Source organism: Bos javanicus, chromosome 19 (assembly GCF_032452875.1).
Source record: "Bos javanicus breed banteng chromosome 19, ARS-OSU_banteng_1.0, whole genome shotgun sequence".
NCBI classification, from domain to species: Eukaryota; Metazoa; Chordata; class Mammalia; order Artiodactyla; family Bovidae; genus Bos; species Bos javanicus.
The window spans coordinates 36,752,531-36,778,917 of record NC_083886.1 but is presented as its reverse complement, the minus strand read 5'-3'; the positions used below and the strand labels follow the sequence as shown (position 1 = coordinate 36,778,917).

At 58.9% G+C, this 26,387-nt stretch overlaps 1 protein-coding gene across 2 annotated transcripts in view; it reads right to left on the bottom strand.

Annotated features, from left to right (window-relative positions):
* Nucleotides 1–3,854: 3,854 nt before the first annotated feature.
* Nucleotides 3,855–26,387, bottom strand: part of KCNJ12 (potassium inwardly rectifying channel subfamily J member 12) — a 38,103-nt gene continuing 15,570 nt past the window's right edge. Inside the window, exons 2-4 of one of the 2 annotated variants that reach the window (XM_061391318.1) lie at nt 21,221–21,306; nt 14,448–14,566; nt 3,855–8,400 (exon numbers count right to left, since the gene is read on the bottom strand). In XM_061391318.1, the coding sequence (XP_061247302.1) occupies nt 7,057–8,340 (1,284 nt within the window). In that variant the 5' untranslated portion in view covers nt 8,341–8,400; nt 14,448–14,566; nt 21,221–21,306 and the 3' untranslated portion in view covers nt 3,855–7,056. The remainder of the gene's footprint in view (nt 8,401–14,447; nt 14,567–21,220; nt 21,307–26,387) is intronic. The other variant, XM_061391317.1, reaches the window with a different exon arrangement.

Genomic DNA, 26,387 nt, shown 5'->3' with positions numbered 1-26,387 from the left:
GGATTCTCCAGGTAAGAATATTGGAGTGGGTTGCCATGCCCTCCTCCAAGGGATCTTCCCGATCTAGGGACTGAGCCTGCGTCTCATTGGCAGGCGGATCTTTACCACTAGCACCACCTGGGAAGCCTGTAGCTATTAACATCCCACAGATTTTTTCGTTTGTACTTTGGTAACTGTTCTGCATGAGGACGGGTTCCTTGGCAACCATAGGTTGTTTAATTTTGTGCACTTCTGAGAAGGACACCGCCACACACAAACTGTGCAAGCCTGCAGGAACCTCGCCACTGGGCCAACACGGAGGAGGCCTCCTGGACCTACTCCTCAGCCAGCTCCATGGCAAGGCCCCAGCCCCTCCCAGGACAGGTCAAGAACAACTTCCCGTAGTTCTTTTACATCTTGTGGGAGCAGCCCAAGCTGAGAACCTACAGGGAGCCAGGCACTGGTTACTCTGGGTGCTGGGGCTCCATCGAGAACGAGAGGACCAGAGCTCCTGCTCTGGGGAGGCTGTGGAGCAATGCTGCAAGGCCATCACGGAGGGCTGAGGAAGGCTGAGGTCTGGAGGAGGTCAGGCCCCGCATGGGGCCCTGTGTGGTCTTCCCCACCCCAGCCAAACTGTTCCTTTCACTTCCTCCTACGCTCTCACCCCAGGGGCCTTTGCTGGTGCTGACCCCACGCTGGGAAGCCCCTTCCCATATACCTGGGAAACCTCTACTCATCCTTCCGAGCTCAGAGGAAATGCCTCTTCCTTGGACCCACTGGTCCCTCCGACAAGGCCTCCCCTGCTTTGTGCTTGGGGCCTGAGCATCCCTCTCATTCAGGGACTGGGCCCCGTGGCAGCGGCTGCGGCAGAGGCGTGTCTTGTGCACCATCGGACGCCTGTACTGGGGTGAGCCCCGTGCCCTGCTGCTGGGTCGTTGCCCAGTGGATCTCAACTGCCCCTTCTTTGGAGAATCATCCAGGTTAACAGGAGCCACCTGGGCCCAAAGGTGCTGAGAGGCTGTGCCTCCCCATGGAGAGGGGTCACAGTTCACACGCCTGAACCCAGGGTCAGGTGGCTGGCCCTCAGCTGCTCCCAAGTCTGCCCTTCAGTTCCTCTCCTGCTTCTACTGCTTCCTTCACCAACCCCCCAGGCCACCCCGCCTCCCACCACTGAGTCACGGCACATGGATCTATTGCAGGCTCACACCATTGTCTGTCCCCTGAACCCCTAGAGGGATGTCAGGAGCTGGGCCTATCCTGCTTCCTCCCAGGGCTCCAATGCCTGGCTGCTGCTGCTGCTGCTAAGTCGCTTCAGTCGTGTCTGACTCTGTGCGACCCCATGGACTGCAGCCTACCAGGCTCCTCCGTCCATGGGATTTTCCAGGCAAAAGTACTGGAGTGGGTTGCCATTGCCTTCTCCTCCAGTGCCTGGCAATTCATAACGGTGGCAATTCATAAATGCTACTGGAGGAATAGATGGGGCTCCCGTTTCTCACGCAGGGAAACTGAGGCCCAAAGATGGCTGATCATAAACATTTAGGAGGCAGAAGGCCTTTGAGACCCCAGCCCAGCCTTGGGTAAGGACGACTCCTCCTGTGCTGTCTCAGCAGCACTGACAAGAAGGGGCCCAGGGCCCTCAGTTGGTTCAGACTTCCTGGAGTGCCAAGCTCTCCACCCTCCCTACCCTCAGACTGAACCGGTCTCTTCCCAGCATGGCTGGTGGCTGGCCTCTGCCCACACAGGGTTAGGGGGAAGTTGGGAGTGGGGGCAGCAGGCTGGTGAGACTTGAAGGCCCCTCTCTGGGTGGGAAGCCCACAGGACCCGCCCTCCGCCCATCCATCTCACCAGATGAACACACAGGGAGCACATCTTACCCTGCTCGGGGCACTAGGCCCTCAGCAGTGGGTCGAGACACACCACCCCTGCCCACGGGGAGCCTCTGCAGGGGGCCAGGAAGGACGGGGAGGTGAGTCTAGGGGAAGGGTGAGGGGGCGAGGGGAAGGGCGGTCCAGGCAAACGGAACAGCCCTTGCGCAGGCCCTGGAGTGGGGACAAAAACGTGCTCTCAAGGGACTAAAGGGGGACAGGGTGCCTGGAGCAGAGGAGGGGGATGAGGAGGGCAGGATGAAGGCAGGTTGGACAGACAGGATCCAGTGCAGAAGGAAGCGGGGGAGGGCTCACAGGCAGTGCGTGAAAGCCCAGACTCTGGTTTGGAGACCACTCTGGTCCTGGTGGAGACTGGCCTGTGGGAGGGCGAGGGGGTGTCCTTTGAGGACACTGCTGTGACCTTGACTCCTTGGCACTGAAGGGAAACCCATTTCCAACTTCCTTCCGAGTTGCAGGCCCCCTCAACAGAAGGTGGACTTGGGGAGACCCTCTGGCCAGGCTGTCGGTCCTGACTAGGAGGGCAGTGGCCTCTGTGTCCAATGACCAGACATGAAGGCCACACGGGGCACTGGGGCTTGAGCCACAGCTCTGACCCCAGATCAGATAACTACCCTCCCACTGCCCTTGGGCAACACCCTCAATAACCCAGAACTAACCTCCTCCAGGACAGTACGCCTGTCCCCTGATCTCAGATTCTCCATGCCCCTCCCCCCCCCCCCATTTTTACCTGTTTCAGGCAAGATTCCAAGGTGGACTCATTTCATCCTCTGGGAGGCGGGAAAGAATAGAGGCAGCTAGTGGGCACAGCCACGTATGGATGGGGGCCTGAGGGCTTGTGTTCCAACCCAAGGGCACAGTTTCAAGGCTCTTGCTGAATTAACAGGCTCTCTCTTTCACTCTCCAACAAATCTGCAGGCTGGCTGTTGTTAGGAACGCCCTTCTGCACCGATGGGGAGACTGAGGCCAGAGAGGGAAAGGAAGCCACTCTTGACTGGTAAGCAAGCATGTGGCCTGGGGTTTGACTGGGTCGGGACTGGCCTGAGGGACTCCTGAGCTCCAGCTGGAGCCGGGTCCTCCTGCCCGGAGGCCTGGCCTGGCGGTGCTTTGGTGAGAGCTCTCGGGTGTGGGAGTCGGGGGCGGTTGGCAGGGAAGGCCACGACTGGCTTAGCTTCTGGCATTGGGACCCCAGGGAAAGCTCCAGGGCCAGAGGAGGAGAGCACCCACCGCCCTCATCAAGCCAATCGCCTCTGGGTCCAACCCACGGGGACACGGGCCAAGAAGCCTTCACGGGACCACAGCCCCGTCCCCACCCGGCTCCCTCTCCAGTGGCCCGGAATCATGGCGTGGATCTTCACTGACACAGAGGGGTCTCCACTCAGGGAAAGTTTGGGCAAAAGGAAGGATCCTTTCCTTGGGGGCTTCTTCCAACAGAGACCCTTGAGGTGATGATATTCTTAGCCCAGAACAGGCCAACGTGTCCACACTGCAGCCGCACGAGCCTGCCCTCTGTGGCCCTGCTGCCCCCACTTCAACCCCTCTCAGCTCCCCCACACCAGTGGGAGCCAGGCCTGCCTCATTCTGGGGGCTCAGCACACATCAGCCCTGCCCTCGCCAAACCCTTGCAGGAGAAAGGGAAAGGGAGGCACAGGCCTGGGGAGGACCCTGCAGGGGCCCGGGGCCCAGCTGTGGCGGCTGTCGGGCACACTTGGGCCAGGTCACAGCCTGAGGAACACGCAGGGGTCTGCAAGGAGGCTGCTTCTGTCCTCTCTGTCCTCCTTCATCAGCCTCTGGGGAGCCCCCTGCAGGTCACGGGGTGTTGGGTGGGGGTCGGGGGCAACACGAGGGGCCGTGCGCACCACACCAGGCAGGGCCTCTCAACACACGTCTGCACACGGCACCGCTCCAGGAGGCTGAGATGAGTGTAGTGTGGTCTAGTCTCGTGGCCTACACCTCCAGACGCTCTGTGTTGAAAATAACATGAAAATCCTCCTCGTTTCACCATTTAAAATATATTTGACATCGATTTGACCTTTGCAGGGGCCTCCTTCCCACAAGGTCCCCAGCCCCCACTGGGACCCTCTGGGGGCAGGGACTGAGCGGCACAGCACCAGCAGGTATGGCAGGCAGGGGTGCCATGTTCTGAGAAACACACCTGGGCCTGAGCGGACACGAGCGGCCCACAGACACACACGCCACCCTCGGCGGACAGGCGCAGCTCTGCGGCCGGAGCCTGGCGCATGCATGTACGTGTGTTTGTGGACAGATGCACACAGGCCTCCTAACATGCAGTCATGTGCAGATGCTCACCTTTGGAGGTGGCAGACTCACATACCCGTGTGGCTGTCACCTTGTGCCAACATGCACAGAAGCCTCACCCTGTCACCCGTGCCCCTTACCTGCCCATGTGGACAGAGTCGGGGCAGAGGGCTGGTGGGACCACAGCTGGGGTCTGTCAGTGCTGTATGCCCAGCCCCGCAGCCTGGAAACATAGTAACCAACAAACACACAAACAGACCCATGAGCCACACGGAGTATCATACACAGACGCCACCTGCCAGGGTTCACACACATGTGGAGATGGTCATGGGCACACATCTGCAGGACACTCCTATGCACAGACTCAAGCACTTCCAGGAAAAGCCGTCACTGGACACACTTCACTGGCACATGGACGAGATGACTCAATATGGGAATTCACGCCTCGGCTCTCACACACTTGGCTCCAGGTCCCTCCCCACATAAGCAGCTTGCTTTCTCCGGGCAGAGGGCGCCTCGGGCAGCTCCAGCCCCCGCACCACCAGGCCCAGGCTGCCAGGAAGCTTCCTGGAAATACCACTGCCAGGGGCTGGGGGCAGAGCAAGTTTGTACCCCCACCTGTACAGCACACAGGCCACATATGACCTACACCTGTGTGCCCACAGACTCCCACACAACACACGTGCTCCGCACACACACAGCACATGGCACACTGAACACTCAGTGAGTTCACAACTCCATACCCCACACACAGGCACACACGCCCTAGGGACCACCTGATCCTGCCTCTGCACACACAGCTGCTCCATCTGCCCTCCTGCTTCAAGGGCACTAAAGAGGGAGACTATTTTGGTCTTTAGCACAAGCAATAAATAAATAAATAAATAAACAGAGGAGGCAAAAAGCAGATAGTGGAGTTTGAAAACACAGCATCTGCCTTTGGTGAGGGATGAAAGGCAGCTCGGAGTGGCCCTCCTGCAGAGTCTGTGGCCTGAGCCATCCAGTGTGAGCCTGGGAGGTGGGCAGGCCTGAGAGGAGGTGCCCCAGGCCACTCGAGACAGCTGGGGCCTGGGTGCGGTGAGTGGAGGGCTGGCCCGGCAGGCCTGTGTGCCAGCCCCAAGCAACCAGGGCCATCTGCTACCCTCATGGCTCCCACGGGGACTCCACACCCCACCCCCCTGACTAAGGCTGAAGAAGCCCGGGGCTCAGGGCTGGGAAGGAGAGAGGCCCATCCAGTAGATCTTGAGCGGACGAGCAGCCTCCACCTGCTTGGGATTGACCCTTTTGACTGTTCCTGACTGAAAGTTAGGGTGCGGTGAGGCCAGGGCAGGGCTGTCTGGCTGGGAATGGACAGTCGGTGCCGGGACCCGCATGGCCCCTGACCTTGGGGCAAGCCTCCAGCTGCCTTGGGGTTGGAGGAGGGGAGGGGCTGGAGTCCTAGCACCTCCTGGTCGTGAGTTGTCCCACAGCACCTGGGCAGGTGGGCTGGGGAGATGCCAGCTCTCTAATGACTGAACAGCCCAGTCATATGTGAGCACAGTGCTCTCAGCAGTCCCGGGAAAGGCCCAGGCTCCATCCTGAGGCCTGGCCCCTGCCAGCTGCTTTCTCCATCAAGAACAAGCCTGTGCTGGGCAGCTCTTGGGCTGGCAGAGCCAAAAGCCAGTGACAAACAAGGAACCCAAGCCTCTACCCGACCCAGAGGTGTGTGCTGACAAGCTCACCTTTCCTAGGACACTCTTGTGTGTTCAGCATCAGGGCATAGCCCAGCTGGGCCCCGCCCGGGCACACCTGCACTGCTCGCCTTGGGAGGGTGGGGTGCCAGGTCAGCCCAACCTCTGCAGACAGAGGAATATGGTGGAGTTGGGGGCTGCGGAGAGGACATGTGGGTCCAATAAAAACAGTGACAACTGGAGCCAAACTCCCAGGGTCTCTAAGGCACGACTCATGCTGGGGCCCCGTAGGGATGGGGCTGAAACACTTCCTTGGAGTTGGGGAGCCCAGCTCTCCTTCCCATGGAGCCATCCACCCCCACAGTTCTGGGGAAGGGGTAGAGGCCTCTGGGCAGAAAAGGAGAGAGAAGCAAACAGGAGAACCCGGCAGGTCAGGGTTGGGGGCGGTAGGCGGCAGGTCCCATCCCGGCCCTGAGATATGCCTCGCAGGAGGTACAGAGTCAAACCTGAAAGCTTTTCCCAGACTCTTCCTGGCCCTTACCCCCAGCCCAGTAACACTGGAAAGCTTCCATTAGGATCATTAACATGGTCTCGGTATTGCCATCACAAATGAAATCCAATTCACTTTGTGAGCACAAAGAATGGGGGTGAGCCCCACGCCTACCCTGCAGGCGGCACCATCAGGCACATGCGCCGTCTTCACGGAAGAGAGGCCTGCCCAGCATCGGGAACTTGCTGGAAACTCCACTCAGCTACTTGCATCCTAGCAGACTAACAGGATTCTAACTGTCCTTTCTCCCCCCAACAAATTATAAAAATCAATCACATGTTAATTTTCTTTTTTTTTTTGTAAACAGTCTTACTCAAACTAAGATTGAGAAAGCCGAAACTGGTGTTTCTCCCCAAGGTAAAAACCAGTGAGGCACCCTACTGCCTGCTGGCCTTCGCCCTCAGAGGTCAGGTGGCTGGTCAGCCGTCTCTGGACAGGCTGCAGCTCCCTCCTCAGGCAGAAGGCCCTGGCTCCTGCAGCCCAGTGCCCGGAGGCCACCTCCCCACCCCTGGGCCTTCCCCAGCTCCGGAGGCAGCACAAGCCACCCACTCTCCCGCCAACATTCCCAGGCGTTGTAAAGAAACATAAAACATCTAAAACGCTACTGAGTCTGCAACCAGGGCCCAAGCTCATCCTGCTCAGGCCCAGAGCCCTCGAGGGGCTCAGGCCTCTCCTTGGCGGGGCAGATGCTGCACCTCGGCCGACCGACGGCAGCTCAGATCTCAGACTCCCGTCTGTAAGGCCGCTGCTCAAGGGCTGTGCCGGCCTGCGGCCTGTCAAAGTCGCGCCTGGCCTGGGGGCCGAGGCTGTCTTGCTCTCCGTCCACCTCGTCCTCCTCGTCGCGGCTCAGGAAGGCCAGCTCATTCTCGTAGCAGAAGGAGTTGGTGCTTGGCAGCAAGAACTTGTTCTCCACTAGGTCCTTGGCACTGCAGCGGGGTGTGGATGGCACCTCGTACGTCTTGTGGAAATGCGAGTAGTCGATCTTGTACTGGTTTTTCTCCTCAAAGAGGACAGGCTCAAAGCGGTGGCCCCACAGGATCTCGTTGGCCAGGTAGGAGCTGCGGGCCTGCGTGGTCATGGCCGTGGCCTCCACCATGCCCTCCAGGATGACAACGATCTCGAAGTCATCCGTTTCCAGGTCCTGTCGGCTGATGCCAAACAGAGGGCTGGCCTCGTCGATCTCGTGCAGGATGGTGATGGGAGACACCAGGAAGATGCGGTCCAGGCCCTTGTCAAAGCCTACATCAATGTCGATCTGGTCCAGCGGGATGTACTCGCCCTCCTCCGTGACCCGGGGCTTGATGAGCTGGGCCCGCACGTGGGCCTCCACAATATGGCTCTTGCGTAGGTTGCCCACGCGCCACATGAGGCAGAGCTTGCCATCACGCAGCGCCACCACCGCATTGTGGCTGAATAGCAGCGTCTGTGCACGCTTCTTGGGCCGCGCCATCTTGGCCATGATGGCGCCAATCATGAAGGAGTCGATGATGCAGCCCACGATGGACTGCGCCACCACCATGAACACCGCCACCGGGCACTCCTCAGTCACGCAGCGCAGCCCGTAGCCAATGGTGGTCTGCGTCTCAATGGAGAAGAGGAAAGCCGCCATGAAGCCATGGACCTGCAGCACGCACGGCGTGCGGCCATGGGCCTCAGCAGGCTCCAGGTCCCCATGGGCCACAGCAATGACCCAGAAGATGACCCCGAACAGCAACCAGGAGGCAAGGAAGGCCAGCGAGAAGATGAGCAGCATGTAGCGCCAGCGGATGTCCACGCACGTGGTGAACATGTCCGCCAGGTAGCGCTGCGACTTCTCATCCATGTTGGCGAACTCGATGTTGCACTGGCCGTTCTTCTTGACGAAGCGATTCCGGCACCTGCGCCGCGTGTGCACCTTGCCATTGCCGAAGCCGTTGGCGCCCGACATGGTGACCAAGTGCAGCCCGTCCTCCTCTGAAGACACGATGCTGTAGGGGTTTGTGCGGCCGGACGCAGTCATCCAGGAGGTGGGGGCAGCAGACCCCGCTTGACCCCAGACTGGCTCAGGATTGAGCAGCTCCTGCAACAGAGAGGATGGCAGGGCTGATGGTGGTGCTGGCGCAGTAGCTGCCCCCCAACCTCCACGCCTCCATCCCGGCCCAGCCATGGTTGCGGAGACCCAGACTCACCCACAACCAGTTCTTGGTCCTCCCTCCCATCTCAGCCAGCTCCCCGCCTGCCTCCAAACTCCCAGCTGCTCCAGACAAGAGCCCTGGGTTCTTCCTCAGTCCCCCTTTTTCCCACCAAGGACTCTGCTTTCCAATATATTCAGGATTCAGGATCCAGCTCCTTCTTCTACCCTCCTGGCCTGAGTCCTTGAAATCACCCATGAAGACCAGCATGAAAGCCACCATGCTGGCCTTCCTGCTTGGTGCCAGTGCCCACGGCAGCCACCAGGAGTCAGTCCATCTCGTCTCCAGCCTTCCCTTGCTCGCCCCTGGGTCCACCTGGACACCCTCCTCTAAGCCCTGGCTTTGATGCCTCGGGGGCATCTCCCAGGGCCTCCCTGCACCTGAGAAAACTGTACACCCCCCAGAACCCCACTTGAATCCCACACATCCCTCCCTGACCCCATAACACCAGTGACCACAACAACAGCTTGCTCGGGGCTGCACAAGCCATCCCACCACAAGAGCACCAGCTCCCTGAGTACAGGGGTTTGCTGTTTGTTCACAGCAGTTTCACTCTTGGGGCCTGGACCTGGGCCTGATGGACACTCAAAGCTGGACCCACCACCCTCCTGACACTCACACTCTCCCCCAGGTGCCTATTCTCACTGCCCATAAGCTAGGCCTGTGGCCTCCCCATCACCAAAGGTGGCTAGAAGGGGGCCCATGAGTCAGCCTCCAGAGGGGTCACTGACTGCTGACCTCAGCCTGGGGGCCTCCGCCACCCCTGCCTTCCTCAGCTCTAAATAAGAGCCCTCGTCCTCAGCCCACTCGGCACAGCACCTGGTTGGCACACACACTCACACACTGGGTGGTCGGTCCCAAGCCACACCCCCAGCACTGTTCCCACGGCCAGACAAATCCCATTCTAACTGCTGGGGGCAAGCATCCAGGCCCCGGATGCGCAGGAAGCCACCCCTCCCCATGGCCCTGCTGGTTCTGGGGCAGCATCTGTAGACGGGAGATCCCAACTCCACTTGGGCCCATGGGTGGGCACGGAGGCCATGTGGCTTTCTGTGTCAGGCACCAAGCGGGAATGGTGTGGCAGGGCACTGATGGGCCCCATGCCTCTCCAACTCCAAACCAGTCACACCATGAGGTCAGAGCCAGGTGAGCCTGGGAGCACTTGAATGCACTGAGATGCTGAGGCCCCAGAGAAGGTCCCAGGGCAGCCAGACCAGTAGAAAGGGAATGGAGGTGACAGCCAGGAGGTGGCTAAGTTGGGATCAGCCCTGGTCTGTGGGACGGGGTACAGCCAGAGCCGCAGAGAGGGCACCACCTCTGACCTCTGCTCCAAACACCTGGGAGAAGGTGAAGGTGGATCCCACTCAACCAGCCAGGCTGCAGACCCCTCCCAGGAGCCATCCAGTTGCCAGTGTCACTGGATCCCCAGGTCTGGCAAGTACACAATCCTCCCAGCTCATCCGTCCACAAGGACAGCAGGCCAGACCCGTCAGCAAACACTCCTGGGTCACTCCTCAGCAGCCCAAGGAGGTAACTACTGTGGCTGTTTCTACTCTCTGGATGGAGTTCCAGAGAGGTCAAATGACTTTCCCAAAATCACATAACTAGTAAGCAGGAGAGCTGAACTCAGAACTACTTCTGTCTGACACAGTGTCTCCCACCGTGGGGACCCCAGGCTCTGCGGCAGCTCTCCTCACACTGTGATTCTCCCCTACAGCTGCTGCAGCTAACTACCTCACCCTGGGTCTGAAGAGCTGAGGCCTGAGGCTATAATGGTGGGCACTGCTTCTGCCTGAGCCAGGAGGCAAGGAGCCGGCGGTGGGGGTACCCCAGGGACCATGCCTGGAAGACAGCCCAGCCCAAGATTCCTGGGCCTTCCAAGCAGAGGTGACCAGGATGGGGCACTCAGAAGCCTGCAGCATGCCACCGGATTGCAAGGGGCAGGTCTGTGTGGCCGGGAGAACTTGCGGGATGTCCAGCAGGTCACGGCTGCTCCAGGTAAGGCTCTGAGCAGCTTGAGGCCTGTAACGGGGACAGAATCAAAAGAATCAAAGGCCAGGAGAGCCCAGACTGGCACGACTGTTCCCAGCAGCTGGGCAGCCTCACATGGAGGCTGTGACTTGGCCAGCTCCCAGTCAGGTGGCGGGTATCACAGTGACCACTGGCATCTCTGCCTGGGCTGGGTGCCTATGCCCCACCCAGACCTATTTTATTGATGTTTCTCCTAAAACCATAGAGAAAATCCACAGGCCACATTCACAGCCCACTCCCCCACTATTCAGAGCTGGAAACTGGTACTTGGAGCAAAGTCACCCAGGCAAAGACCCCCTGGAAACTAAGGAGCAGAGACACAGCAGACAGCTCTGTGTGCACATGTGTGTATGTATGTGTGTGCATGAGATGCCAGGGGTGTGGGGAGTCCTCACAGGCACTTGGTAAACACACCACCACCAAGAAAGGCTGAGAAAAAGACCCACAGTAGGAGCCCTGGCACCACAAACTTGCCAAACATGCAGGGACCCTCCATACACAGAAGGCAAGGTTGCAGGGCTCTGTGGTCTTTAAGGACTCGGTTTAAGAAATGTGGGGGACATCCCTGGCGGTCTAGTGGTTAGGATTCTGCACTTCCACTGCAGGGGACCTAAGTTGGATCCCATCTCTAATCTGGGAACAAACATCCCAAAAGTTGCAGGGCATGGCCAAAAAAAAAAAAAGAAAGAAAAGTGGGACAACATCCTCAACCAGGGATGTACAGGTCTATCTAGCTCCTGCTCAGCGGGTACATACGGTTAGATTAGACAGACAGGAAGCTAGATTCGCTTTGCTGGAAGAGGCCTTAGCAAGCAAGGAGGCTAGCTCTCCATTTTATAAATGGGAAAACTGAGGCTGAGACTTGTTCCAGGTCACAAAACACGTCATGGGCCAGGAGGAGATACATGATAAAGACAATAGTTAACACCACAGCAGTGGAAGCCCAGGTTGACTGGCAGGGGTCCCAGATGTTGCTAGGAGGGGAAGGGGAGACAGGCACTGGAATCTCCCACCTGAGCCAGGACAGGTAACTACAGCAGCAGAGGTGGAGTGTGAGGCACCCTCAGTGGGCTGGACCCAGAGAGCCCCAAGGGGTGGCAAACCTGTCCTGATCCCAGCGTCTCCAGAGCCGGCATGCCCGCCAGCCACAGCACCCACGCACAGAGGCTCTGGCACCCAGCAGACTCAGTGCCCCAGCAGGGACTGGGCTGGGAGCTTTTAGGCAGGCAGCTAACACATGACTACCGGTGGGGCCAAGTCATCAGGAGGTGCCTCCGGATGGAGAGGGCCACCCTCTGCCAGGTCCCCTGAGGCTCTGGGCCTCAGGTTTCTGCAGCATCCGAGAGGGGACCAGGGCAAAGCCAAGAAAGCACTGACTAGTTGGGTCGATAGAGGGGCCACTGAGGAGGCGCTCAATGTCCCCCTCCCTGGGAGGATTCCCAGGTGGCAGGACTCCTGCATAGGTGTGAACAGAGTGATCAGTATTTGTCAGGCACTTACTACCTTCCAGGCACTAAGAGCTCAAATAGCTCATGTAATCCCTTCTTATGACTTTCTGGGTGAGGAAACTGAAGCTCAGAAAGCTTGAGTCACCTACCCAGGGTCATACAGCCTTTCATAAGTGAGCACCTAGTGTGGGAGGTTGAAGAGAACTCAACTTCCCATCTCCTTATCTCCTCCAAGCCCCAAGGCCAGATTGTGGACATGACACTGTATTCCTAGCCTCAGTCCTCAGGGTTCCTGCAATGCCACGTGGTGATGAGACACAAATAGCCCCTCTCTCAGCACACAAAAGCAGAGGCAAGACCCTTGCAAGCACCCCTGATCTATGGCCATTCAGGCCCCGCTTGGAACATCCAGGGAAGGGGCACTCACCACCTCATGGTCAACTGGAAGAATCCTTACAAAGCACTTGTCTCAGGGAAAGCCAGCATGTAACCTACAAACACCTCCTTCCTGGTCCCTGCCCAAGGCAGACATCATTAATCCATCACAGAGCACTTTCTCACTACAGCCTGTGGTGGCCACGCCCTCTTTTCTAATCCAGACATTATCTATCAGACTCAGCACAAGGGCTTGAAAAATGTAACCCGTCATCCGCCGGTGGGGAGACGGAGGCTCTGAGAAGGGTGCCTCACCCAGTCACACAGGGAGCAAGGGGTCTGGGCCACGCTTGGAGGGTGCACCACAGGGAGAAAGGGCAGCTCAGGGTGCAAAGGCAGGAGAGGGGCATCCCTGGCATGGGGAGGGCAGGCTGGCACCTCAGGGTCCAGTAAGCAGGCTAAGGCTGGTTGGGGAGAGCCCAACACCTCTGCCCTCACAGTCTGCAGTGATGATGGCCATCTCCTGTGCCTGCCCACCTTTCCCAGACACAGTCCTTCCCCTTCCCCAGATGTCACCCACAGGCTGCAAACATTTGGAGTCAACACTGTGCAGGCCCTCAGGGTGGGGCCCCATGTGAGGTCTGAGGAGAGCTGTGTGCTGGTGATGGGCCTGGCCGACGCTCAGCTGTCCCTGGGCCCTCCCCACTTCCAGGCCCACCTGCCCAGTTTCCAGCCACCAACACCAGTCTTTCCTGGTGCAGTGGCAGGCCAGGGAGCAGCTCCCCACTACAAAGAGCACACTTGGGGAACCTGCTCTACCAAGCTCGCAGGGCCCCTCAGGCCTGGGCCTTCCTCAGGCCTCTGGGCTGCTCTGCAGCAGGGACTCCCAACCCTGAGCCCACGCCCTCTACGTCCTCCCAGCACCGCAGAGCCAACAGGCTCCTCCTCCTCTCCAAAGCTGACCCCCTTCCCCCTACCTCCCCCCTCAGTCTCCTTCTTTCCTCACACCCCCCACACCCTGTGAGGTCACTGGGCAGCCCAACCATTTCCCCAGTCACCCCAGTCAACAAGCCTGGCCTCCTCCCTCCTCTTCAGCCCCCAAATCCACTCCCTCCCCAGGTCCTGTGCATTTTATCTCCTGAATGATCAAAGCCATCCTCCCCCTCCTTGCCCACAGACCCCTCCTGTCCAGGCATTGCTATCTGGACACTGCAACAGGCTCCTTATGGATGTTCCTGTGGTGACCCTCGCCCCACGTGGTCCAGTCTCCAAATCACAGCTAATGGGAATGCTGGAAATCCATCGGTTAGGAATCAGTGGAAGCCCACCACTTCCCTGAGGCCCTTTTAGATTCTCTGGCCCTGGGCTTCTTCTGTCAGGACCAGAAGGTGCTTTTCCACCTTGTGTGAGAGTTGGTTTTGCCTTGGCCCCATCTCTGGCCAATCTCAGAAGTCCAGAGAGATTGAGGAAGGCCTGGAACAGAGCGGGCACCCAGTAAATGTTTGCTGCTCAGACAGGACAAAGGAATAAGCTGCTGAACAGAGGCATGGATGAATCAATGAATGAGGAGACCGTCGCATGTACCGATGGGTGGTCAAGCGTGTAGATGGATAAACGGGGCTGACGTGTGGATGGATGGATGGAGGATGACTAGAGGGGTGGGTCAGTTAGGTGGGTGAGAAAGGTCTGGATGAGTTGGGTGGATGGATGTTTGAGTGCATTAGTGGATGGACGGATGGACTGAGCAGATGGATGGACAGATGGACAGAGTGGGTGAATGGATGTTTGAGTGGATGGATGAATGAGTGGAAGGACAGATGGACAGATGAATCTATGGATGGGTGGGTGGGTGGGTGGATGGATGGATGAATGGGTGACTGGATAGCTGGCGGGGGAGGTGAATGGATGGAAGGATGGCTGGATGGGTTGCGTAGGTGGATGAAGAGTTAGATGGATGGATGATGGATAGAGGGTGGATGAGAGGTCACATAGCTGGGTGGATGGGCAGGTGGGTAAAGAGACGAGTGTCTGGATGGAAGGATGACTGGGTAGACAGGTGGACACCCGTGCCCCAATCTTACCTCTGGAGCCCTATCTTCTAAGTAATGGTGCTCACCAAGCAAGTGACCGTCTTCAAGGCTGCATTAGCTGTGGCTGCCATTGCCCCACCGGCTGGAGAGGCCTCAGCGGCTGGAAGACCCTGAAGGTGACAGAGCACAGTTACCATTCTCCTTGCTGGGGGGAGCTCAACAGTCATAAACTCCCACACAAACCCCCATTTCTGTTTGCTTTCCCAGGATCCCGTGGAAGGTGGAGGACCCTGTGAGTCTGTTCATAACAACCCTTCAGAACCAGAGAAAGGTAGTACGATGCAGGCCCCCAGAGAAAGTGACCGCTGACAGTTACTGAATGCCCATTGCATGCCAGCCACTTGGTAGGCGCTTCACAGACACCAACTCAGGCAAGCCTCACGACGTTGGAACCCTATGAAGTCGGAGCCGCTGCTGCTCCTGCTGCAGAGACGGGGCACCTCCTCAGGTCAGAGGCCCTCAGGGTGTGGCTTGCGCACCTGGCTAGCTGCAGAGCCTTCAGCACACCAACCACAGGCCCCGCTGTGAGCGGACAGCCCCTGCCTTCCTCTGTAGCACGCCATGAGGTCTGGGCAGGGGGCAGGGGGAAGGGGGCATTGGGGAGTCTTTGGAGGCGAGTCCACCTGAGATGTCCTCTGGCCACAGTGCCCATGCAGGCCACTCTCTCGCAGCTACCATTGGCGGGCATCCACAGTCACGCTGGATCTTCCAGCTGGGATTAAGGGAACTGGTGGTGAGTCAGCCCCGTATCACAAGCCTTCTCAGGCAACGCCAGTGGTGGGTTTAGAAGCATACAAACCCAGTTTCAGTTGCAACTCTGCCTCTCACCAGCTGTATGACCTTGGCTGAGTCACTTCCTGGCTCGGGGCACCTGCTCATGCTTTTAGGAGGTGGCCTGGCTGGTCTCCCTTCACTCCAGGCTCACCTCAAGACACCCAGCCCTCAGCCCCCTGCTTCCCCATCCCTCATGGTTCCCAAAGCAGCAGCCAGGGGCCTTGCCATTGGCCCCTCTAAGAACGATGGAGGCTCGACCCCAGACTCCCAACAGGCAGCTGGACTTTTGAGAGAGGACTAGTTCCGGGGCCTCTGACCTCTTGTCCTTCTCCTGGAGTGGACACCCACTGTGTGTGGCCCTGGGTGCTGGGTTGCTTGCCTCACTGATACTCCAACCTTCACAGCCCACCCTGAGGGATAGATGGGAAAACTGAGGCTGAGCAGGGCGAGGTCACCGAGAGCTGGAACTCTGAGCAGTGGAGATGACATCTGGCCATGGGGAGGGCAGACGGAGGAGCGCCTGCCTCCCACTAGCTGGGGTCATTCAGCCTGCCTTCCCCGGGCTCTCAGCCTCTGCCTCCCTGCTCCCTAAAATGGGCTTTCTCCTGTGAGGGAAGCAAACCAGCTCCAGAAGGAGGAGACATAGCCTTTGAGCAGAGCAGGGACTTGCCCCGGGTCACAAAGACACACGGTGAGTGGCAGCTCAGGGACAAGAGCCCAGCGCTCCATCTTCCCCTGCAGTGGCCACGGCCCATGAGACAGATGTGACCCCCAACCGTCGGAGGTTCACTAAACATATTCCTGAGGGGGGGTCCACAGTCCTGAACAGGGAAGGTCAGAGCAGGGGCAGGGTCTTCAGCTGACGGGGATGACCTGACCTGACAGCGAGACTGTCCCTCAGCCTCCCAGCAAGGGAGGGGAGCCCTCTGCTTTCCCCCCAGGACCATCCTGTCAGTCAGGGGCAGGACCCTTCCCCTTGCTGCTCAGCCTTGCTCCAATGCCGTGGGGGAAGTGCACTGGGCACCAGCCAGGCACCACACGGCTCCACCACCACAGTCACCGTCCTCACCAACGACAGCCTCCCCTGGAGGGTGGGGCTCGGGGACCAGCGAGCCTCAGCCCTGCATTCGAGGCCTGATCACCCCCTAGCTCCCAGTGGGAACTTCCCTGGGCCTCAGGCTTCTCATCTGCAAAATGGGGAGGCTACAAAGAGGGTGTCCAGCACAGCAGATGCCCAGTAAATGCCGGCCGTCCCAGGGTTCTAAGAGGACGACACCTCCTGTGTGGCCCGGTCTGTTGCTCTCAGGACACACCCAACAGGCACTGAAGCAGGAGAGCCCTGAGCTCTGCAGGGGTTGGGTCTGGCCGCCCTGCCCCCAGCCCCCAGCTCTGTGCCCAGGGTGTCATCTCTGGCAAGGGTGCCAGTAAGTGCCGGCTACAGGAACCACAGCGACCACAACCCCTCAGGCCCCTCAGATACCACGGCCTGGAGACAGGGGCTGGATGCACTGACCACAAGGCTAGGCTGAACCAAGCGGCCAGGAGGGATAAATGTCCACTCTCTGAGCCCTGAGGTGAAGCCAGGGCAGGAAGTTCTGGCCCCCAGTGTGGAAGACAGGTCACACCAGGCACCAGGAAATACTTCCGAGGGTATTTTTATCTTGAGAACATCCTTCCACGAGGAGTAGGAGCAGAAGGGAGACAGGGTGTCCTTGGCCCCGGGCCCCTGGAAGCAGCAGAGGACCGAGACTCCTTGTGCCCTTTGCTAGAGTGGCCATTACAGACACTGCCCCATCCCTGGGCCTCCTTGGGTCCCGGGACCAAGTGGGGCCTGGGGGATCTTGGGATTACTCATGGGGCCCCCAGCTCTGCTCAAACTCACTGTGTGACCTAGGGCAGGCCCCCATCCCTCTCTGGACCTCCCTCTGGGAGGCAAATTTTCCTGAGCGCTCGCTCACTGCTGGACTCAGCTGGGCACCAGGGGCTCTGTGATGGACCGGCAGGGTTTGTCTACAAGGGGCACCTCATCAAGCAGGAAGACAGCGAGCTAGGTAGCAGCCACAACAGGCAGGATCAGAGACATGGTCAGAGCCTTTGGAGGCCATGGGAGGAATATGACCCAGTCAGGGGCAGGGGACTCCCTGGAGAGGGCCCAGCTCAGACTGACCACACACTGCCAGGAGCACTCGGGGTCCCAGAGAGCAGGGTGCACATTGGCTCTGCTCCTCACACACTAGGCCTTGGGCAAAGCTCGCCCAACTCTGAACTCTGTTCCTACTACACGTGAGGGGGCTGGCCCTTCCAGCACCTGCATTCAGGATCCTAAAGATTTGGGGCTGAGCAGGGTGGAGAAAGAGACCCTAAAAGCAGGGAGACGAGGCGCTGAGTGCCTGTGCACTTCACACCGATGTGTAGAAGCAGAGGTGCCGAGAGGCCCTGCACGTTATTTTAATGAGTTTGGACTTGGCCCCAAGAGCAATGGGCGCCAGAGAAGAGTTTGAAAGTATAAAACCAGAGGCAGTATGGCTTGCATTCCAATCTTGTCTCTGTCCCTTCCTGGATGGCCTTGAGCAAGTCATAACTCTCTGAGCCCAGTTTTCTCACCAGTGAGATGGGATGAATAACGTTATCTATTTCATGTGGTCATGATGGGTTTCATCAGTTTAGTACATGGAGCTGGAAATATCCTGGTTCCCCCACACCTCCCCACCACCTCATCTCTGAGCCTCTGACTCACCCTGGGAGGGTCACAGGTCCCTTCATGGAGGGCCTGGACTGGACTTCACTCCAAGCAGGAAGGGGAGAGCAGATAGACAGGGCGGGAGGGACCATGCGGTGAGCAAAGGCACCGTGGTGTCCGTTTTCCTTACAGCTGTAATTTATCAATCTTCAACTTAAGTCTCAAACAGTTTCTAAGTGTGCACAGCAGAGCAGAGACCTGAGACAAAGGGGCAAGGAACGCCCTGGGATGTGAAAGGCCACGAAACAAAAGGCTGGAAAATTGGCCACCATAAAAATATTCGTGATGTTGCTTATTAAAATGCATTATAAGCAAAATGGACAGTAAATGATACGTTTGCTATAGAAAGGGCTGATATACTTAGTATATAAAGGGTTCTTATAAATCAACAAGAGAAAAGGACACAGTGGGAGTGTGAACCCCCCATCCTCAGTGGGGGGCGTCTCAGGAGTGTCCACACCCAGAGCCGCAGCCTGGGCTGGGCCCTCACCTCGGAAAACCCTGCTCTGCGTTTCATCTTTCAAATTCCAAGGATGTCTCCTCTAGGAAGCCTTTCAAGATTTCCCTGGGTCCCGTGCTGCTCCCTGCCAGGTCCCGGCAGCACGTTTCTTAGAACCCTGGAATTGAATGCCTAGCTTCTGCTGAGTGCCCGGCACTGCACCCAAGAACAGTCCAGGTAAGATGGCCCACGTGTCTTTGAGCAAGGAGGAAGTAAGTTGCAGAGAGAAGCATTGTGTCCACCAACACCAGGCCCTGAGGAGCAGATCCAAGCCCCGCACCCATGACCTGGCCTCTGTCCCTCTGCATCCAGCCACCTCCTCCCTAAGGAGCCCTCCTGACTGAGGACCACCTTGCTTCATGGCAGGCTGGGCGCAGTGTGAGGCCTTCCAGGCAAAGGTCAGGCAGGACACAGCCTGACTCCTGGCCTCAGTGCCCCGTGGACCTGGACGCTTGCTACGGGAGCAGAGGGACACTTGTTTTCTCAGCTTCCCTCTTCTCCCCGTCCTCATCTTGTAAATCTGGCTTTATTTTGGAACAGAAGATTCACTAGGAAGGCCTGACAGACCTCTGAGGTCCAGGGTTCACCCTGGGATGGGCCGGAAGCTGTGCTCAGAGATCAGGAGGCCGGGAAAACAGGGTGGGCTTCCGGAAGACCCATCATTCCACTCAGGACTCTCTGGAGAGCTGGGCTCCAGGAGCACAACCGAGGCCTTGGGCTCCGCCTGCTCGACGGACGGGGCATTCACCCCCTCGGCAGACACCGTCTGGGCCTCCACTGTATGCAGACACGGTGCTCAGGGCCAAGACTGCGTGGGGGCAAGGCAGACAAAAACCATGCTGGGGAAGAAAGAACCGAGTCATACCTGAAGCAAAATGGGCACAGGAAGACCTTGCTGAGGGGGCGACACGTGACTTGAGACAGCAGCGTTCTTGGAAATATGCGAAAGGACAAAGACCTTGAGGCTGGGATGTTGCTCCATGTGCTCCAGGAGCTGGAGGGAGGCAGCGGGGCTAGAGCTGCGTGTGCCGGGGCACCCGAGCCTCCTCTTTCTCATCTGCCAGCAGTAAGAACAATCCACGCCCCAGAAATGGCTTTTGGAGGAAATGCTCCCACATCCTGCCTTGCTCGAGGAGACTGAGGCTCAGGGTAGCAAGGCAGCAAGCTAGAGGGCGTCTGACCCTCTGACCCACACAGCCTCACACTGGCCTCCACCACAGAGGCTTTTCCAACCCTAACAACTGGAACTGTGCACCCACGTGGACACTGTGACACGTGCTACTTCCATTCACGCTATGGTTCCTTCGGATAGTCACAACAGACTGGGGCTCAGGGAGGGTGAGCACCAAGCCCAGGGTCACACAGCTGGTCCACCCAGAGCTGGGCAGGAATCACTGGAGTCCAGATTCAGGGCCACGGAAACCAAGACTCAGGCACTGACCACATGTCTGGCCCAGATGTCTCCAGGAAAAACCACAGTTTTCCCCAAAGGGCTAAGGACTGCCTCCTACAGGAAGCTTTCCCCGGCTGCCTCTCCTTCATGGCAAACCAGTACTGTGGGAGGCCAGGGGCTGCAGAGAGCCCAAGACTAGGGGGCAGGGGCATGGAGTCTGGACTGTATTAGGCCCTGCTGTGCTGCGTGGCCTTGAGCCACTGGCCCTCTCTGAGCCTGTGCCCAGGAAGATGAGGTAGATTGTGGGGGCGGTTTCCCCAAGAGCAGGAAAGGTGGCCCCTGAGAGCCCCAGGAAAAGCTTTCTCCTACCTGGAACTTTTATTTAGCACCAACTGTGTGCACCTTTCAACAATCCTGAGACTCTGCCCCAAGAGGAAGCAACAGGGTCAGAGATAGAATATAGTGCCCCAAGGCTACAGGCTAGTCAGTGCCATCCTCAGGCCGGACATCCTGGAGAGGCCGTGCGTACCCAGGGGCTGGGGCCCATGACCAGAAGCCAAGGGATGCGGAGGCTGCTCCTGCCTTCATCTGCACCATCAGCGCTGCCAGCGGCCGGGGCTGGGGAGTCCTCCTGCACGCGGTCCTGGCCTCGCCGGCTCCGGCCTGCCCTCCTCCACATCTGAGCTACGTGTTTATATGACTAATCTCTGTCTCATTTCCAGATCTGTGAAAGGGACCCAGTTCTACTGCCTGCCTGGTAGTGTACGCACAGTGCCTAGACCGCAGTCCAGCACACAAAGGTATGTGCACACATCCTGCATGGACAGATGGCCTGGGGTGTGGTGTGTGTGACTCCAGGAGCGTCAGAGTGTGCACGCACATGGCCCAAGTTTGTTTCCCCAGAAACAGATCTAGAGTGGAGGGTTTGGGAGCAGGCAGTTTACTTGGGAGGTGACCAGAGAAGGACAGCAGCTGGAAGCAGGTGCTCTGGGCGCTGGAGGCTGCAGTGGCCGGGAGACAGGGTGCTGTGGTTCATCACACAGCTGCGTGGCCAAAGGTGGCGCTCATGCAGAGACCAGGGCATGAGGAACAAAGCTCACACACTGACCGGTGCGCGTCTACACACCCCTGCTCCTCTGGGAACATCAGCAAAGGGGCCTGGGCTGTGTCCTCACGAGGGCACATCTGTGCCTCCATCACATCAGGGCTGGACACCATGGGGTGAGTCTCCAAGTGTCTGTTCTTGCACGCGTGTATCTGTATGTGTGAGCTGTGTGTACACACGTGTGTAGGCGGTGTGACATAGCCATGCACACATGTTCAGGCTACATGCATGTGCATGCACTGAAGTCCCTCACCTGACCCTGGCTGCAGCTGTGGGGTGAAGGATACGGCTGTCCTGGTCACCCTGGTAATGGGGCAGGAGTTGGCTAAGCTGGGGCGCCTTGGTTCAAAAGAAGAGAAAAAAAAAAATCAAACCACTGAACACAAAGAGGAGCAGGAGGGCTGAGAGGGCCAGGCTTGGCCCAGGCTCCAGTCGCAGCCTGGCCTGTCTGTCCTTGAGCCAGTGAGGGCTGCCAGAGCCAGGACACGAGTGCTCGACCCAGTGGGCAGGCAGTCCGTGGTGTGGGGTCCCTTCGGAGACCGGGGAGTCCACCTGGGAAGGCAGCAGGCAGGGACGGGGACTGGGTGGGGCCGCCCTGCAGGTTCACCAGGCCCCAGAAGAGGGCGCTCCAGACGCCAGGCACATCAGGGCCGCTGGGCCAAGCCGCACGCGTCACCCTCTCCCGCCGGTTGAGGCGCTAACTGCACCGCCGCCTTGAGGCCGGGGCACTAACCCGGGTCGTGTGATGATTTATTCACGAGCTCCCGTCCCCTTCCCGTCCCCACGACCAGCTCGTCAGCCTCGCTGCCCTGCCGGCTGGGGAGGGAGGCGGATCCTTGCTCGCAAACATTGCCCGCTATTTATATCTCATCAGACGGAACCAGCCGGGCGCCGCTCCCCGCAGGCAGCCACCCGGCAGCGTCAGGCAGAGTCGAGGTGCGCACACTCTGCTCAGGAGCCTGGGCCAGACCTCCGCTCACAGCTACAGGGGCTTTGCCCTGCCTGCTCACTGCGTCCTGAGAAAGCCCTTTGAGGTAGGGTCTGCTGCTGTCCCCAGCGGGCAGATAAGGAAGCTGAGAGCTAAAGTGGCTTCTCCAAGGCCACGCAGCCTGTAAGACGGAGAGCTGGGGACGAACCCCCTGCCAGGCCGCCCCCAAACCTGGGCCTTCGCTGCACAGCACAGACCTCCCCAGTTGAGTCCCAGAGGCAGGAGACTCATTACGATTCCTGTTTTACAGAAGAGGAAACTAAGGCTCAGAGAGGTGAAGGGACTTGCCCGTGGTCATGCAGCCAGGAAGGAACGCCAGACATATGACCCTGCCTGGTAATGTGCCCCAGCCCATGCCCTGGTGACCCTCCGGTGCATGCAGGGAGCAACCCCCAGGGGGAGAGAATGGCTCAGCATAGCCAGTCCCCACTGCTACCTGAAGCAGAAGCCATGTGGGGGCCCTTCACCTTGCGAGGTGGCCCTGCCTCAACACCCAGCCCACCTTCCAAACAGCTGTGGAGGCCAGCTTGCCGGGCTCTGGTGCCTCCAAGGGCCCAGCTGTCAGCACAGGGACAGTGTGAAGAGGCTTGGCATCCTACTGCTAACCTCTGACCATCACCCTCACAGACAAGGGGCCCCTCACTAGGCCACAGCGGCACTGGATGGGGGATTACGGGAATCCCTTGCCCATCCCCTAGGCATCCCGTAATCTCTGGCTTCTCCTGAGACCCTGGGAACTGAGCCAGCTAGAACTCTGGCTACCGAAAGGCAGTCCAGGCCCCTCTCAGAGCCTCAGTGTCCTCATCTGTAAGACAGGTGCAGACAGGCCCTCTAGAGGGGCTGTGCCCTCGAGACGTGGGGCCAAGCACTGGGCCTTCACAGTCACCGCTCAGCCTGTGGCCACAGAGTAGGCTTTCATGTTGACGTTTGCAAAGCGGGAAGCAGCCCACCTGCGACCCACAGAGCTGCATGGGCTTTGCAGTGTGCCAGTTCTGGGCTCAAATTCCATCTCTGACTACTTGGTTGCATGTCTAGGCACCTGGCAGCCCCTCTGAGCCATGGTCTCCCTGCCTTCCCGCAGGCCTGTCCAGGTGTGCGACGGACTCCACTCCGGCTTCAGCAAGCGCCTGAGAGCCAAACAGCTCCTCATTCCACTCGACCCCAAAGCCGGGGCAGCAGACACCCCTGAGGGACACCTCCACCTGGGCCTCCCCTCGGGGGCCCAGTGAGGGCCCGCAGTGCCCCGGACACAGGGCACAGCCCCTTCCTACTCTCCCCCAGCCAGTCCACAGCCCTGCCTGAGTGCCGACTACGTGCAATCCTAGGGATGCAGGTCAGACGAGGCCAGGCCCTGGGCAGGTCACTGGCCTCTCAGGGCCTCGTTCCCCATCTGTACTGTGTGGGCATTCAGATGTGACTGCTTTGAGGACCGACAAGTTCATAAAGAGCCTAGAGAAGAGTGACCACCATCACCATCATGAGCAGCAGCAGCATTTCTGTGCCAGGCACCAGGGGGACAGCAGGAGGGACCCACTCACTCCAGCACTGGCCATGCTGTGCCTTCATGGTCTGTTTGCAGGCCTGCCAGGCCCCAGGAGTCCTCGAGCATGTCCCTGCAGCCCTTTTCCGCGGCTCCAGCACGGCCTAGAAAGTTTCCGGAAAGAAGATGAGCGCGCGTTTTCCGAGGGTTTGCCTCTGGCAATGCTGAACCCCAGCAGCCCCCGCTGGCAGGGTGCCAGCCACTGGCAGCTTCTGCCTCATCCCTTGGCCTGGGTCTGGGGTCACCCCCTGCCCTCCATGGCCCCTGGGTTTCTTTGTGTCACACAAACCCTGGCCACACTAGGTATCCTGAGCTTCTGGATCTGATTCATCGCTGGACTCACCCAGCACAATGCTGGGCAGGAGCGAGGGCTGATGTCTGTGTGCAGAACCAGAAATGAGTGTGCACGCCCACCAGGACTTTATCTCGATGCTCTCCCTTAAGCCTCCCAAGAGTCTTGCTTTGACATCAGAAGAAACTGAGGCACAGGAAGGTGGCCTCCTAACACTGAAGACCATGTGGCTGTGACCAGCAATGGCAACAGCCCCCTTGAGCCCTGGTGGTACTCCCAGCCCCGAGCTTAGGGAAGCCACATTCTAGCCCCAGTGTAGGCCCTCAGTGGAGACGTGGAGGCTGGAAGGTGGAGCAGGAGGTACCTGGAGGCTGCATCGGGTCTCTGAGGCCTGCTCTGTATAGTGGATTGTAGGGCAAGCCCAGCACCTGGCAGTGGGCACTCAGCCATCAGCTGTGGAAGGAAGGGCAGGGGGTCCTAACTGTCCAGGGTCCACCAGCCTCCTGCCACTCAGGCCTCCACCTCCTATTGATAGGTCACCGGTTCAGGGGTCTCAGGCCCCCAGAGGGGCATTAAAGGTCCTGACACCAGGTTAACAGCCAGCAGACAGTGATGGCCCCATAAGCAAAGAAAAAGAGGCGCCAGGCCTGGCACAAAGGCAGGGAGTTGCAGAGACTCTGTGCCCATGAGCAAGGGCAGCATGGGGGCGAGGTGAGCAGGCCGGCCCTGAAAGTAGCCAGGGATGTGGGGACAGACCATTTGGGGCCCTGAAGCCGGGCTTCTGAAGGCTACTCTATCAGCCACAGCCAGACTTCTAGACAGAGGCTCAGAGGGGGCACCTCAGGCCCCATAAAGTCCCCAAACCCCTCTGAGCCTCATGCCTTCCTCTGTAAATGGGGTAAGAAGAGCACTGGCACCTGCCGAGGTCACCCCAGGGAAGCCATGCATCAACACCTACGAAAGCCCCAGGCAGCAGAAGCTTCCAGGAGCATGCTTTCCTGAGACCCAGGAGCCCGCCCTCCCTGCAGTTGGGGAGAGGGGTGGAGAGGTGACGGGGTCAGAAAACCCATGAGCTGGGGAGGTGCTGGGACAGAGTGCAGGACAGGGGACAGCAGAAGGCACTGGGACCTAAATGTTATTGAGGGTCTGAGCACAACACGCAGGGCAGTGGGGCCCAAAGCCTCAGGTGCTGCGTACTCGCAGTGGCACGGCTCTCCCCCACCTGCACCACTGGCTAATCCGTGTCACTGTCACAGTGCACGAGCTCCTCACTCCTGCTTACACGTTCAGACACGTGCCCTCCACAGTCACGGCTCTGCGCAGCCACAGAACACACAGCCAAGCACCCCTCCTGCTCACTGGCCATCCATTCACAGCCTAACCCTGTCTACAAGACTGGTCCCAAGCCTACCCTCTGAACCCATTTGCTTGGGTTCTACCCCCTGAGGATGCTGTATTGTAGGAATGGGGACACAGAAAGGAGGGTGGGGGTCCGTGAGACCCTGCACTCCCACAGCACCCGCACCCCAGGCCAAGGGGAGCCAGGTGGCTTGGACTCCCTCCAGATCCAGCCACCAGCATAGTGCTGATGGGAGCTCCTGCCAGCTCCTCAGTGCTGACAGGCTGATTAGGGGGTGGGGGGCCAGCTGGGCCCCCGCCTCCCACTGGAGCAGCTGCAGCCTTTGAGGGGTGCCACAGGAGGGGCTCCTGTCCCCTGCCTGCCTTTCTGCCCTCCCTGCAGCAGGCGGACCCACCCTTCCCTGGGGAGCCCACGCCTGGGGGACTGGGCACTGCAGGGCATACACATGTCCACAACTGTGGCCCTTAAGTGAGCACACGCTGAGTGCCTACTGTGTGCCAGGCCTGTGGGACCCAGGGTTCCCATGGCTCCACTTGGGTCTGGCGTGGGCGACGTGACTCTATTGGACTCCCAGCAACACGGGGCTCAGGGGCTCCTCAGTTCACCACAATCCACTCCTATGAAGGCACACGCCAAAAAGACGTGAACCCAATTGCAGCCTGACATACCTGACCCGGCGAGCAGCGTCCACCCCAGCCTCTCCCCTCAGGCCCCTACTTTGTTCCTCCCCAAGTCCACATGGATCTCTGCTCAGACGACCCTGCCCTCTCACAGGTTCTCTGGTCACTAACTCAGTCGCCCATGAACATGTGAGGGCCAGGATTCTCTTTTTGCTCAAGAGTGTTTCTTAGAGCAGTTTTAGGTTTACAACAAAATTGAGGGGAGGGAATAGAGAGCTCCATTTACCATGACCCTGCACGTGCACATCCTCCCCGTCATCAGTATTCCTCAATAGAGCAGGACCTTCACTATGACCCATGGCCCTGCCTGGGCCTGTCACCCGGAGTCCATAGGTTACATCAGGACCCGCTTGCGGTGCTGTACAGCCTGTGGGTGTGGACAGATGGACAAAGACTTGTATCTGCCACGACAGTGTCACACAGAACAGTTCACTGCCCTAAAAACCCCGTGCTCTGCCTATCCATCTCCCCTTCTCCACCCCTGGCAACCACCAATCTGCCTGTTGTTTCCATAGGTCTGCCTTTTCCAGAACATTTGGTAGCTGGAATCACATGGCACA